Genomic DNA, 14,474 nt, shown 5'->3' with positions numbered 1-14,474 from the left:
ACCAAGGAACAATGTTCAAAGAGTTTCCAGTTTTGCCAAAATTAGTCCTTTATTTTTTTTCAAGCTTTAAAAAGCCTCAGCCAACGCGTTTTTTTCCATTGGAACTTCGTCACACTAAATATGCAAACATACAACACAAATATATAATACATACTACATATATACAAAGTACATTAATAGACAACATTTAAAATATAACAAAACAAAATACAACGAATCAACAGGCTGTTTAAAAAGCACAATCAAAGAAGGAGCATACAAAAAAAAAATATATATATATATACACATATATATATATATATACATATACATATATATAAATACATATATATATATATATATATATATATATATACAAAAAGAAAGAGAAAGAAAAACCCAGTCCTACCCCACTGGAGAGATATTACATCGACTATGCATATGTAAATATGAATAATCCTGATAGGTCTTCCAGGTCTATTAGGACTGAGGAGAAATAATGGACACATTGCTTGGATATAGCACATACCCTCTTCCTTCTATATGTCATTTTATTGGGTAACATATATATACATATACACAAGAACACCCCAAAATCCAATAAGCAACATTGTGCCTACTTACTAAATATGAGGTCAAAAACATGTATTCATAATCACAATTACACACTCTATCAATTATTTACACGTATGGATGGGGAGAAAAGTATAAACAATCTTTTTCATTCAAGGAACGCGATGAGAAAAAGGGGGTGAAAAAAGGGTGAAATGAAGAAAGAAGAAGAAAAAGAGAGACTAAGTCATCTATATCCGAATTGTGCAGACAAAGCTACAAAGCATCTACAGATAGATTTGTGCATGTTCAGTGTGTAGAAACTGTTATGTTTTATAAAAAACTCACGGGTAATAGCTAAAATGGAATGTCTCTGTGTGCAATAATCCAAACAAAACATTAGACTCTACGCCTGGAAACCAACACAAAGGACCAAGAAATACAAATAATCTCACCTCGGTAATCTCTTGTGGTTTCAGCACAAAGGTCAGGAAAAAAGTAATCCAAGTGTTTTATGTTCCGTTCTAAATAAAGCAACACGGGGGCGTGGCCAAGATGTCGGAGTGAGCAGACGCTTTTCCCCGGAGCTCCTCCGTCCCGACTGGGCCCAAGCCTAAAACTACAGCGTTCTCCCCCCACTACGGTGCGGCGGGAAAGGGAGGGACCAGGGACACAGACCGGGGCTGCCATATTGCACGCCGGGTCCTCCGGTGTACTTGTGGCGAGGAGAGGCGGAGGCGACTGCGGCGCCCCATTGATGCAGCCGTAGCGGAGAGCGGTGTGCATAGAGGACCCCCGAGGCGAGCGGTGACTGCAGCCTGCCGGAGCCCACGCCCAACACCCGGGTGAGAAGCGGAGGGGGGTTCCGGCTCTACGGCGCTGAACGGTCCAGTGCTACAGCGGGGGCCAGTGTGGGACGGCCCCTCGGCGGTGAGGACAGCCGTCCGGGCTGCGGAACTCGAGGCCACGGCTGCGGCCTACGTGGGCGGAGCCTCTGCTGGCGGGCGCCGAGTCGGCCTCTACAGGCCCACCCGGGCGTTCCCCCCTCCCCCGCCACCTCATCTCCCTTCATCAGCTTGGACTCCGGGTCCCTCGCAGGAGCAGTGGCAGCGCGAGGCCCCGGTCTATTTGGAACGGCCCGGTGGGGAGGCCGGCCCCGAGGCGCGTAGTCGCCATCTTGCTCTCCCAGGCCCGGGTCTGGAGAACTCTTAGCGACGCTGCGGCCCAACTTGACCGGACTGGCACACACCGCGGCCCCGAGGCGGAAGCTTGCGACCCCGTCCCTGGACCCAGCAGAGGGACAGCTATACGCCCCCGTGCCCGCGGACGACTACTGGTTGCCTGGGCCTGTGGCACTGGATGTTGGTCTCTCTGGCGGTCCCTGGCTGCACTGGAAGGTGACCTCTGCGACGCAGCATTGGAGGTGAGGAGGCTTGCTTCATTCCCTGGGGGTAGGCGGGTGCAGGCGTCTGAGGAGCCAGTGCAGCAGGAGTGCCCCCAGTCACCGATTATAGCCTCACCTTCCCTGCCCCTGCACTCATATTCCCAGCCCACGGATTGCCGCTGACATCGCAGATAGGACGCGAGGCATACCGCCGTCGCTGGGGCCACGCCGCCTGCACAAGCTGTCCGGCCTGAAGAGCAGCTGGAGACCTGTGGAGCAGAGGCCTAATCTGCTTAGCCACGCAGCCCCGCGACTGCCGCAGGCACTCGGAGCCGGAGCGCCGCGGCTGTGGTAGGCCCCCCGCGTAGCAGGAGCTCCCCTCGGGATGGCTGCCCAGAAGGGGGGGGAAGAAGGGCGAGCGGACCCTACCAGAGATGCTGAACAAGACTCAGTCGAAGGCGGACAAAGGGCACCCATCACGGGGCCCGTCGCAGGAGGCCAACACAGGTGAAATACCAATAACCCGTTCCTTCCTAGAAGGCCTCTTTAACTCCCTTAGAGAAGATTTCCATACCCTGAAGCAGGAGGTGGCGGGCGAGGTCCGAGAGGTGCGGAGGGAAGTGGACAGCCTTGGAGAGAGAGTGGCCGCTATGGAGGGAGCAGACACCGCCAGAGATGAGGAGATAGTTCAGCTACAGCAGGAAGTGATACGCCTGAAGGACCAGCAGCTGGACCTCCAAGCCCACGCCGAGGACCTGGAAAACAGGTCCCGCCGGAACAACATTCGGGTCCGAGGCGTACCATCCAAAGAAGAGGGCACTGATGTTGCGGGCTACCTGCAGGACCTGTTCCTTAGCATCCTGGGCGAACCTTCTGACTTCCAGATCCGAATCGACAGGGCCCACAGAGTAGGACTCCCGAGACGGGCGACGGCCCCACCGCCGGACATACTGGCCTACCTTCCGGATTATCCGCTCAAGGAACGCATTCTCAGCGAAGCCAGTAAGCAGCAGCCTCTACACTTCCGAGGACACCCGGTGGCACTGTACCAAGACCTGTCCGCCATAACACTCCAAAAGCGTATGTCCTTTAAGATTGCCACGGACTTCCTGAGGGAACACGAGACACCGTATGCCTGGGGTCATCCCTTTCGTATCATCTTCAGGTGGAACGGGACACTGCACCAACTTCGCTCCCTCCAGGACACCTGTGGGATGTTGGGGATTACGGCTACGGACGAAAGCGAATCCACTCCGCGGCGGCGACGGCCCACCAGGGATGGCTGGCAGCAGGTCTCGCGACGTATATCATCGGGGTCCAGCGCGCGGCCTGATACGCAAACCATCAGAGCAGACAGGGTCAACGCGGTGCGGGAGGTGGCCCGGGACACCGCACCGACAGCCTGAGTGGTACTCGGGGGGAGAACACTTCAGCAACCATCATTTAGTAGGTTTGGGGCTCTGGGGGGAGGGGCGAAGGGAAGAGGCCTGGTGGCTGGACGTCCACTCAGGTAATCTTCCATAGACTTGTTCCGCATTGGGACTGGACTTGGACATTGATGTGCATGGGGCGGGTATGGGGGTGTTTCTTCGGGAGTTCCTTGTTGGGGTTAGGGAGGGACCCGGGTGGGGCTGGGGGAAGGGGTCGGCGGGAGTTGAAGAGGGGAGGGGGGAAGATGTTGGAGGGGGAGAGGGGGGTGGGGAGAGCGGGTGGCGGGTCCTCCTTGTCCACGAGTACTGAGCGGGGTTGTTCTACCCTTCTCACCTACACGACACGAGCGCACCACGCAGATGCTTCACCTGAAGGCTTGACATGACACGCCCACTGACTATTCTCTCTCTCAACATGAGAGGACTGAATAACCCAGTCAAACGCAAAGCGATCATCTCTCTCCTGGAGCACTCGGAGGCGGACATCTGCCTTCTACAGGAGACACACCTGCTCCCCAGAGACCACCACAGACTTAAATCACGCTCCTTCCCATGGCAATTTTTCTCCTCTGTACACAAGAAAGTGGCTGGGGTAGCGATCCTGGTGGCCAACTCCTTTGGGGGACGGGTCCTACAAAAGGAAGCAGAAATCAAAGGCAGGCTACTGGCACACCGCTTCCTCATTGCAGGGCAAACACTACTGATAGGCTCCATATACGCACCTAACGACAGACAGGAGGCATTCTTACACAAGGCCTTAGAGACGGTCACGGCCAACACGAATCCACACTTATTACTGGGAGGCGACCGTAACCTAGTATTTCACAACACAGGGGACCGATCCGGCCAGCGCTCTGGCCAGGTGGGGGTGCTCTCGTCGGCGGGTCACATTCGCCTTACAGACCTAGGCCTAATCGACTTGTGGCGGCATGCACATCCACAGGCCACAGCGTATACTCACTACTCAGCGGCTCACAAAACATACGCAAGGCTCGACTACCTTTTGGGCTCTTCTCATTTAGCGTCCTGCACACGAGACGTCGAGATACACCCCGCCTCACTGTCGGACCATTCTCCGGAGGTAGCGTCCTTTCTGATGCCAACCACACCTGGACCCCAGCGGCATTGGCGACTGCGCGATAGCCTACTGCAGAGTCCGGTCGTACTCGAACGAAGAAGACTGCCCTCAGGCAATTCCTAGCCCACAACGCTAACGAGGACACCACTAAAGCCACCCAATGGGCAACACTCAAGGCAGTCCTCCGGGGCGAATTCATCTCACTGGCTGCGGCCAACAACAAGGAGCGCGCACAGAAAAGGGCCGAGATCACCCAACGCGTGGCAGAGCTGGAACAAATGCATCAGCGCACGGGGGCGGCCCGAGCGTGGCGTCAACTATGCGCAGAACGAAAGATGCTTGCAGCTTTGGACCAAGACGTGGCTGAATACGCCGCTTTGCGGCTGCGCCATGCGTACTACACTGGGGGGGATCGCTGCGGGAGACTACTGGCGAGCAGGCTGCGGGAGCAGCGACAACACGTCCGGACCCTCCAGCTTGGCCACGGTGACCCGATCACAGAGGACGCGGCTATTGCCGCTGCCTTCGGGGACTTTTATGCGGACCTCTATGCGGCAGACCAGCTGGGCCTGCAGGCGGGCAGCGACTACCTGCAGGGAGCGATCCTCCCCTCCTTGAACGAGGCGCAAGCGGAGTTTATCGACCGCCCTATAGGCCTGGAGGAAATGATATCGGCGATATCCCGCCTCAAACTGGGTAAATCCCCGGGGCCGGATGGCTATTCGGCGGCCTTCTATAAGACGTTCTGCCCACAATTAGCCCCCCTGCTACGTGACCTCTTTAACACCTTTGATCAACCCGGTGCTGTACCACCAGACCTCCTAGAGGCCGCGATATCGGTGATACCCAAGGCAGGTCGGGATCCCACCCAGTGCGGTTCATATAGGCCAATATCCTTGTTGAATATAGATCTCAAGCTATATACGGGAAACATCGCGAGCAGACTCGCCCCATATATGCAGCAATTGGTGGAACCCGATCAAGCCGGGTTTATCCCGCAACGGCAAACCAGTGATAATACTAGGCGTGTTCTTCACTTGATAGAGGCTGGGTCTCGTACGAGACCAGGCTGTATGCTCCTTACCATCGATGCTGAAAAAGCATTCGATCGAGTGCACTGGCCGTACCTGGACTTGGCACTGCAGAAGTTCGGCATGGGTGAGACTCTCCGCAACCGTATCTTTAACTGTTATCGGCAGCCGACCACGACGGTCAGAGTCAATGGCCATACCTCTCCACGGTTCTCAATTGGCCATGGGACCAGACAGGGCTGCCCGCTCTCCCCCCCTACTGTTCGCGTTATATATGGAACCGCTAGCGCAACCGCATTGAGGTTGTCCCGTTCGGCGGTGACACGCATAAAGTCAGTCTATACGCAGACGACATCTTACTCTCTTTGATGACACCGATGCAGTCCCTCCGGGCGCTCTTCGTAGAGCTTCATACCTTTGGGCTGGCCTCGGGCTTCAAGGTCAACGTGGGGAAGTCAGAGGCCCTTAACATCTCCCTACTGCCAGACGTACTGACGGAAGCCAAGGCTGAATTTGACTTACAATGGTCTGACTCTCCCATTCTGTATCTGGGGGTCCTGCTGGCGCCGACTGTGCAGGCTACAGCAGACGCCAACTACAAGAGGCTCAGCTCGCGTCTTAACGAGGAACTTAGGAGATGGAAACACCTCACGCTCTCCTGGCTGGGCCGCATAGCGGCTACCAAAATGACCTTGCTGCCGCAGATTCTTTATGTCTTCCAAACTCTTCCCCTGCGCCCGCCAGCGGGATGGCTCCAAAAAACGCAGTCAGACTTAGCTCGCTATATTTGGAATGGCCGCCGCCCGCGCTTTAAACATTTGATTGCTACACTCCCTCCTGCGCATGGCGGAGTAGGAATACCTGATCTCACTCTATATTTTCAGGCTGCCCAGCTACGCACGCTTGTGGAGTGGCACCAACTAGAGTCCAGTAAACACTGGCTCTTCCAGGACCAAGCGGTGGCAGGCCGGCCGCTTCAGTGCGTCCCATTCTTGCCGCGCCGCCACAGGCCACCCAATCTCTATGCGTCGCAGATCACGAGCACGGTCCTGGACACATGGGACAGCGAAGCAGTACGGCAGGGTCTCACTTCATTTCCCTCCCCGAAGACACCGATCTTTGGCAATCCAGACTTTTCCCCCGGTCTCGACCCTCAGGATTTTGTGATTTGGAGGACGACGCCCTGCAGAGCGGTGGGTCACATGTTTGACCTTAACGGTGTCCTTCCCTTCCATAAGGTGAAAGAGGATTACGGCGTACCGGAGGCGGACCGCCTGCCCTACCTGCAGGTCCGTCACTGGGTCCTACTCCCGTCAATTAAACCTGGCGCACAGCGAACCCTCACACCGTACGAAAAATGGCTGCTGACGCGTACTTCCGACAAAAAGCTGCTCTCTGACCTGTACCAGCACCTACTTCTCACCAACATCCATTCATACAATGCTGGGAGGGCCCGATGGGAGAGAGATCTGGGGAGAGAGCTCACACCCAAGGAGTGGGAGGGCATATACCACAGAGCCAGACACTCAGCCTACCACATGGGCCTTACTGAAACATTGACCAAAGTGGCCACTTATTGATATCACAAGCCTGAATGCCTCCACAGCTGGGACCCCCGAGTTAGCGACCGCTGCTGGAGAGAGTGTGGGGGGCTTTGCACACTAGAACACCTACTGTGGAGCTGTGAACGCTTACAACCTTACTGGACCTCAATCTTAGACTTAATAGACATGCACCTAGACACACAACTTCCCCGATTCCCCGCCTATGTGCTGCTTGGCCTCCCTAACTCCTTGATGTACCCCCTGAAGTCCATGAGGGGGAGACTTATAGCGATCGCATTGGGGGCTGCGATACAGAACATTGTGGCACATTGGAGGGATACACAACCCCCTCTGCAGCTTGGGTGGTTACATAGGCTTTGGATGGTACTAGGTATGGAGAAATTATCGTTGGCAAAGGCAGGGAAAAGTGCGGAGTTTGCGGAACTCTGGCGGCCGTTCTTGACCCTACTCACAGAGGAGTTAAGGGAGCTGAGCTGCCCCCGCTACCTGAGACTGGCTGATACCCCACTGGCAGACCCTAAAACACAGTCACATAGGACGAAAGCCCGGAAGTGAGATACCTTCCAAGAAACCCTTGAGGTGATGCTAGCCTCCTGCTGTTTCTTACTCGATGGACAAGGAGGGGGCTGGGGCGGGTGGTGTGGGGAGGGGGACTTGTTGGGTTGTTTTCCTTTGGTTTATGACATAATGCATCCGAAGATGGCTCCTGACCCTTTATTACGCGGCCGGCCCGGTTGGGTTGTAGGCGGCTTGCTGTGTATAACGCAAATGCAAGGAGCCCATTACAGACCTGCCTACATACCGGTATTATCATTGATGGGCCCGTGCCACTTCAAAGGCGAGCCACTGTACCGCTTGTGATGTCTTTTTTTTTCCTTTTTTGGTTTCTCTTCAATAAAAAAGATTTAATACTAAATAAAGAAACACTATCATATATCCCATAAGTACAGAGATATCAAACTTCCAATAAAGACAGATTTATCTAAATATTAAGTTTATGCAGTCAAAGGATCATGTCTACAGAGTGATACCAGTATCAGGTATTGCCCACAAAAATGAAGGCTAGCTTGATGTTTTTTAATACGTTTTTATTGCACTCGGGCCCAGGGGAAACAAGGAAATGGCCCCCTGGTCCAAAAAACATATTGTCTTATGAATAAATCTCACCTCATGGGAAGGTTCTTTTCCAATTAGGACAAAACGAAAGATTCTCAAAGATCAGATCGAAATCTAATGGTCCAATGTCTTTGCTTGCCTACCGAAAGCAAGATATCAATGTCAGGCAAGTAAAAAATGAAACAAATCAATCATGGCACCAGTAAGCCCAATATATGGCAAGTTCCCTTAACCAAATCACAAGACTCAATAGTCGAAAAGACAACTAACAGAATTGGTTGTCAATATCATCAGTACAACCCTAATGCCAGGAGAATCAAGGACTAAATTTCCCTTTAACACCCGCCGCCTTTCTTAGAGGACAGTCTCACCTTATGTACAGTCTTCGTAAGGACAAAATCTAGCAACCTTATTCCTCCAAGATCAAAGGTGGTTCCAGTAACACTTAGACTTGACCTAGGTAAGGGTACTAGGAATGAAAGGGGAATAAATCAACAATGAGAGCAGGTTTGTATGATTATTGGTAAAAAATAGCCTATGTTGAATACTGGCATAAAAACCATACCTCTATATTCTTTAACACACTTGGAAATGTCGTATGTTTCACGTTAGAACTCAGTCGATTCCAATATTAGGAACGTAGTGGGCCCATAATTCTAATACAAAAATGGGAAAAAGACAGACAGAGGAAAGACCTTTCAGCAGTCGTAATGTTAAAAACCCAATATGTAAACGTATCCAACACTGTCTGCCCAGTAACGAAAACACTCACCTTAATAATCAAAATAGGCATATATAACCCACTTCCGCAACTAGTATGGATGACAACCGGAATAACGGTTGTCCGTCCTACTGAGATGAAGACAAAAGCATAGCGCTAGCATAAGAAAAGCGCCAGGGAATTCAGAAAGGTAAAAACTCATCACTAACCGGCATCGTATCCATATGCTTACCTTAATACACAACAGGGCATATATAACCCCCGAAGACACAGTAACTAAGCGGCCCGCCAGTCTACATTTGTCCTCCCTAAGGAGAAGGCGAGCAGACATGGGTGGTGATGAGGTAAGGTACCCTCTGTAAAAATGCATGTAGTAGGCATCAGCAGGAAAACGAAACTTGCGAAATCGCCCTATGTCAATCCCCTATATATTAAGATGAGCCACCTGGCGGCTAGGGCACATTAAATATACCGCCCTGTATCAGCCCCCCATGACGACAAAATGGCCCGTGTGGCAAACTAGACCATACATCATAGTTCATAGTACCACTTAATTCAACTTATATAGACCATCATATCAGTCATATCAGGAGTATAATCGACCTTTAAGTCTGTAACGCTAAACAAAACACACATAGTCAACACACAAACGTAGAACCACCGGGTCATGGAAGTATAGGTTTGCGTTTTGTAATAATCCTTTGACTTGACATATCGAGAATACATATTAATATTCAACCGACTTGAAAGCGGTCGCATTATTAACCCCTTCTACGCTCAGGTACGCCTCTCGTACGCTCATGACGAGCTGAGCTCGTCATGTAACGCGGACTTCCGCAAAAGTCAGCGCACAGCGGGAAAACCGCTAGCACGCAAGGTGTTAAAATGACCAGTAGTAGAACGCCAACCAGATGGCCCCCATAATCTCACAATGCCATGCGTACATCTGCGTAAAATCTATCAAAAACCTCTCCTTTACCTTGTTGTCGGAAACACCACCTCAAACTCCGCAAGCTCAAAACGCCCGCCATGTCTGTTTCGTAGCACAAATAGCCAGCGTCATCCCGTCATGCCCAGCCGAGTCACGTGGGAGGTTGCCGAGAGAGACATATCCAAACGTGGCGCCATGTTAGAATGAAGTACTTGTTTATTGTTACTAGCTAAAGTGAACGATGAACTCCCCGGGCCGTACTACCAGCTGGCGTTGCAAGAGAAAAGGACTCGATGGACGTTTCGTAACACCATATGACGAAATTAAAACTAAATAAAGGGGTATTTCCTAAAATTCAGAACCCGAGAAAAAATGTATAGCGCAGTTGTACACAATAAAGGAGAAATGTCAATAAGATAACTCGTTTCTTAAAAGATAAGAAAATGGTTTATAAAAACCACATATTTTCAACATCCCTTTTTATATTGGCAAAACCCCTGTTTGCGAATGTGTATCCTCAATTAAGTACTAGTGAACAATTCCCAGGGAGACAACACCATGTTAATATTGTACACGTCTATGGGTGAAGGGCACTATGTTGGTATTGTGCAAGTTCATAACGATCTCCTACGGATCCCCGTAGAGAGTAACAGATATTAGGTAAAAAAGTGAAGAAAAACAAATTATGAAACATTTTTGTTTTTAAATTCTTTTTTTTTAACATTTTGATGAGACAGAGAAAACTAAGAGGAAAACTAGAGAAAAATGGGGGTGAGGAGGACAGAATGTGTAGTAGGGCAAGTGAGATAGAAAAAGAAAGAATGTATATATACATACCAAAAATTGGTCAAAATACATGAATATTTCAATTGTATCTTATGGTCTATATAGAAATTTAGTTAGTAATGCTGAGCCCAGCAAACAGAAATTATGTTGCTATCAACCAAATAAATGTTTTTAGAGAAAATAATGCACTTCCCCATCCGTATTGTGTCCCAGGCTGATCGCCCTCAAGTTACATATTCATCTTGACTCTTTCTGTCGTAACAGTAACTTCCTATTACCGCCTCTAAATGGCACCGGGACATGGTCAATAGCGTGGAACCAAAAAGAGGAGTCATAACACTAATTGAGTTATCTGATAAACAAACATAAGTGAGTGGGTTTTTTTTGCAAATGGGAATTTATAAATGTCATTCAGACTTTTAAAAACAAGTGTGCTTCGTGAATTTAATCCAAATCTTACCTTTTGGTTTTGGGGACAATCACTCTCGTCTGCATTACCATCTTCCTGTTGGTCATAAGCAGGACCCCCTAGAAGTCTTATCCTTTTCTCACACTGCTTTTTTGCCACCGTAAGCTGGTTAATATACCTTTTCATGTTTCTTGCCCTCAGGAGGTCAGCTTTCATTGCAGCAGTCTCTTTACTCTTTGCCTCTGTAAATTACAGTGAGAAGTTGAAAGAACACACTTAGCCCGGGCAAAACTTGAAAACTCATGTGAGACTACCAATATCTGGGTGCCATTGTTTTATGGTATGTAGAACGACAACAAAGAATAAGTTGCCAACCTGTAGAAGAGCTACTCGCGTATGGGCATGATCTAAAGCATCACCGTTTTTACAATTTGTATACCCTTGTCACTTCACTTGTTACCTTCTCTTATTGCAACCACCACTAATTCTCTTTTCTGAGAATAGAACAGAAGCCAATTTCGGGATACGAGATGTCTGGCGGGTAATTCATACCGCTGCAAAAGATGCCCATACGGGAAACCACAGTCATCCATCAGTAGCATACTCTTCACTAGACTGGGATCATCTACAGCATTACAGGTTGTTAAATAGGAGCACCTAGCAGTGTTCATTAAAAGAAAGCAGAGAACAGAAAAAACGACCTCAATAATATCATCTGTCTCAATGGTATACATGTCAAGCAAAAGCAAGGAGGGAGGACAGGGCCAGCATACAAGGCACACTTTAAATCCTTTATAGCAGTATTATTGTGACAGCTGAAAGCCAGATTTACTCTCCCTACTTGTCATTACTTTCTCTGCTTCGCCTTTAATATCAGGAGCCCTACACTGTAAGGTATCCACCGTCTGTACAGTGGTAGTAAACAGTTTATACATGCACATACAAACCTTTGACACAACACTGGTTGCCTGATGAAAAATAAGCTATGTCCCTTTCAAGACAAATTGCATCTCCCAAGATATTTATTCGTCTAATTTTTTTAATAGTTTTTGTTCCATAAACACTCACATTGCCAGGCAGCTGCTTCAGCGTGCGTAGCAATGGAATAGAAGGGCAGCTTTACAGTTGATTGTACAAAGTCAGAGGCAGGTCATACAGAAATAGGTCAAAAACATATGGTTGTATGGATGAATGGTGAGCAGCGACAGTGATTTCTGTGAGACATTTAGCAAGGACAATCTGCATGCTCACCAGAAGAGGTTGGTTTTCATGGCCTTTCTGTTATTTCTCAAAGCTTGTTTCGAGGGAGAAAGGCGTAACACAAGCTTTGTATGTGTTGGAATCAACCTCCATAAAACCTTTGCATCTCTCTTGCACATGAGCCATTTTTGGGTAATCAACCTTGGGTATATAGCATACTGATAATGTATCATGAGCTTGGCGAAGTATAAAGGCTTCTGACCTTGCAAACCTTTATGGGCTAGGCAGAAGGTCTTCAACTCCATGTGTTACTTTGTTGAGTGCCAAAAGAAAACACATCTGAGTAGATAGAATGTGTAGAATGTAGTTGGTGCATTTTTAAGTTCAGGATAACAGAATCTTGAAAGCACCAAGCCCTTTAGGGAACTAATCAGTGTCATTGTTAAACTCTCACCCATCATTAGTCAACCTTCGCCACTTCATCTCTCTTTCTGCAAAAAATAATATAAACGCTAATAAAATCAACTTGGTCTGAAGCGTATTCTTTCTTTCCTGGTGCTTACCTCCTTCTGTCTGCTTCCCCCATTCTTGCTTCCACCTTTGTCTCAGTTCATCTCAATCATCACTATACATTCTTCTGTTCTTCACTGTCTCCTTACTACCACTATAGATTCGGACTTCCTTCTTAATCCCTGAACTCCAGCTTAAAGTATCTTGCTTCAGTGATCAGGTTCTCCTGCTCAACGTTGATAATCTATCACTCTGAATTAGTCTTATCACACTTTGTCTGTCAAACCGTTATATCTTCATTCAGACAAAACATCTCAAGCCTTCATATCTAAAAACACCATTCCTTCAAAGGAAGATAATTAGGATTGTTTACCTTGAATATGGGTATATCCCTCCACTATTGTATTCAACACATAACATGTTTATGGCTATGGAGAAAGCGTCAATTGTACCTGCATTTATGATGAGTTAAAAAGGATTGGGCGTAAGAAAACAATACACCACTTCTTGTTAAAGGCTTTGCTTCCCTTAAGCAATAACCATTAGCATCTGGAATTGGTTTGGTAGGAAGACACTTTTCTGTAAACACAGCTTTGTATAGTCTGCGGTACGGCACATCACAGGCAAGAAACTTTACTTTTATAGTGAAATCCGAACAAACGTGCATGTCAATGATTTACCACATCCTTATGCTCGACAACAGTGGATCTGAATATTCCTAAACATTTCAAAACTCAATAAAAATTTGTTACAAAAAATTGTAGTCTGCGGAATATTTGTTGAGAAATAACTGAAGAGGTACAAAATGACAGCAGCATGCAATTTGCACATTTTGAATTTCTGCATGTGGCTAATTGCCTTTCCTGTTTTACATAATTTTAAAATGTTTAAGGAACATTACGTTTAATCTCAAACATTATCTTACTGGGGGGCGTGCTTTGAGGGGGCTAAGGATTCCAAGCCCCAGAGTGAGTTCCTGCCATGATGCGTGGCCATAACTCAGTGCGCCAATGGGTACATAAATCCAGCACTTCAGAACCGCAGCATGGGCCGCGCTTAGAGCATGCTAAGGACTACAAGCCCCAGAGTGACTTTCTGCCAGGAGGCAGGGCCGTAACTCAGCACGCCCAGGGGTACATTAATTCAGCACTTCACACCGCAGTGCAGGACCCGTTTAGAAGGGGCTAAGGTTTACAAGACCCAGAGTGACTTTTTGTCAGGAGGAGGGGCTGTAAGTCAGTGAGCCAAAGGGCGCATAAATTACCGCCGCATCACGGAACGCGCCCGGGCCATGGGCGGGCCCGTCCTACGCCCATCAGCGCCAGGAAGAGACGGGGCGGGCCACTACCAATGGTTTTGTGCAGAGGTACTGTTTCCTTTCTTCTCCCGCTCTGTGGCTAGCTGCTGAACGTTTTGCCATTGCTAGACCTGTGAAACTATTCTTAGGTTTATCCTTGCATCTGACAATGTACACCCTGTTTTAGGAAGCTCTACAGCTGCACCCATTCCCTGCGCACGGCTCATGACCAACCGCTGACTATTCTTCATCTTTGAATAAGCTCTCTGCTGTTGTTTTAAGTCTTGCTGCATTACTTACCTACTAAAATTCCAACTAAACCCACCTCCTAACTATTGCAAGTCATACATGGCAGAGTCGAATGTCTGAATAATATACTCTATTATCATAGTTTGTGTCTCTTGCATTGCTATGGCCTAAATGCCCTAACAAAATAAGTTCTAGCTAATAATAAGAGTGATTGGTGAACCATGGGAAAGCACAAA

General features: G+C 48.6%; 1 protein-coding gene across 2 annotated transcripts in view; it reads right to left on the bottom strand.

The window, feature by feature from the left end:
- The window catches only part of SNX25 (sorting nexin 25), a 1,269,225-nt gene that overhangs the window by 296,521 nt on the left and 958,230 nt on the right, over positions 1-14,474 (bottom strand). For both annotated transcript variants that reach the window (XM_078678040.1, XM_078678039.1), the window contains one exon: positions 11,034-11,224. In XM_078678040.1, coding sequence (XP_078534166.1) covers positions 11,034-11,224 — 191 coding nt within the window. The remainder of the gene's footprint in view (positions 1-11,033; positions 11,225-14,474) is intronic.

The sequence above is a fragment of the Lissotriton helveticus genome, chromosome 2_2, assembly GCF_964261635.1.
Source record: "Lissotriton helveticus chromosome 2_2, aLisHel1.1, whole genome shotgun sequence".
NCBI lineage: Eukaryota > Metazoa > Chordata > Amphibia > Caudata > Salamandridae > Lissotriton > Lissotriton helveticus.
Note: the sequence above shows the minus strand (reverse complement) of the source record. Positions and strands in the feature narration are given on the sequence as shown.